Genomic DNA, 562 nt, shown 5'->3' with positions numbered 1-562 from the left:
ATTGTTATTAGTGTAATACCAAAGTATGGGAGTATAAAACAATGAGAAATATATGATGATGTTTATTTATAATTATTTACATTTGTTTGGTTATGTTTTATTACAGAGTTCTTTGGGTCCTCTACTCGTCAGTAGCTGGTCTTCCTCGAGGAAACACCATTCGCTCTTGCCATTTCACTGCGCCTGCATCCGATGAGTAGTACTGGGCTAGGTAATCTCTGACAGCCTTCGCTCGACGTGTGTAGTTTGGTCCCCTTCTTACCATGAGTCGTTCCATGAGGTTCAGTGACTCTTGTCTCCAAGTACCTGGTACAACGTTATGGTGTTGGTCCTCATGGTCGACGTCGGTGCCAGCACATTGGTAACGTTGCCGTGCCAGGTTGTGCATGACACATGCGCACAAAGTTATCTTCTTGCACACCTGTACTTCCTGTTGCATTGTCATCCCAAAGACTCTTCATCTCATCTGTAGCAGGCTCAATGCGTTTTCCACCACACGACGAGCGCGAGATAATCTGTAGCTGTATATTTGTTCGGTGGGATCTTGTGATTGGTGGGAGTA

General features: G+C 44.7%; 1 protein-coding gene across 1 annotated transcript in view; it reads right to left on the bottom strand.

Annotated features, from left to right (window-relative positions):
* Positions 1-457: 457 nt before the first annotated feature.
* The window catches only part of LOC135216599 (putative nuclease HARBI1), a 732-nt gene continuing 627 nt past the window's right edge, over positions 458-562 (bottom strand). The window contains exon 1 of the mRNA XM_064251979.1: positions 458-562. This exon is cut by the window's right edge and continues 627 nt beyond it. Coding sequence (XP_064108049.1) covers positions 458-562 — 105 coding nt within the window.

This window comes from Macrobrachium nipponense, chromosome 6 (genome assembly GCF_015104395.2).
Source record: "Macrobrachium nipponense isolate FS-2020 chromosome 6, ASM1510439v2, whole genome shotgun sequence".
Taxonomy (NCBI): domain Eukaryota; kingdom Metazoa; phylum Arthropoda; class Malacostraca; order Decapoda; family Palaemonidae; genus Macrobrachium; species Macrobrachium nipponense.
This window is presented reverse-complemented; position numbering and strand designations above follow the sequence as displayed.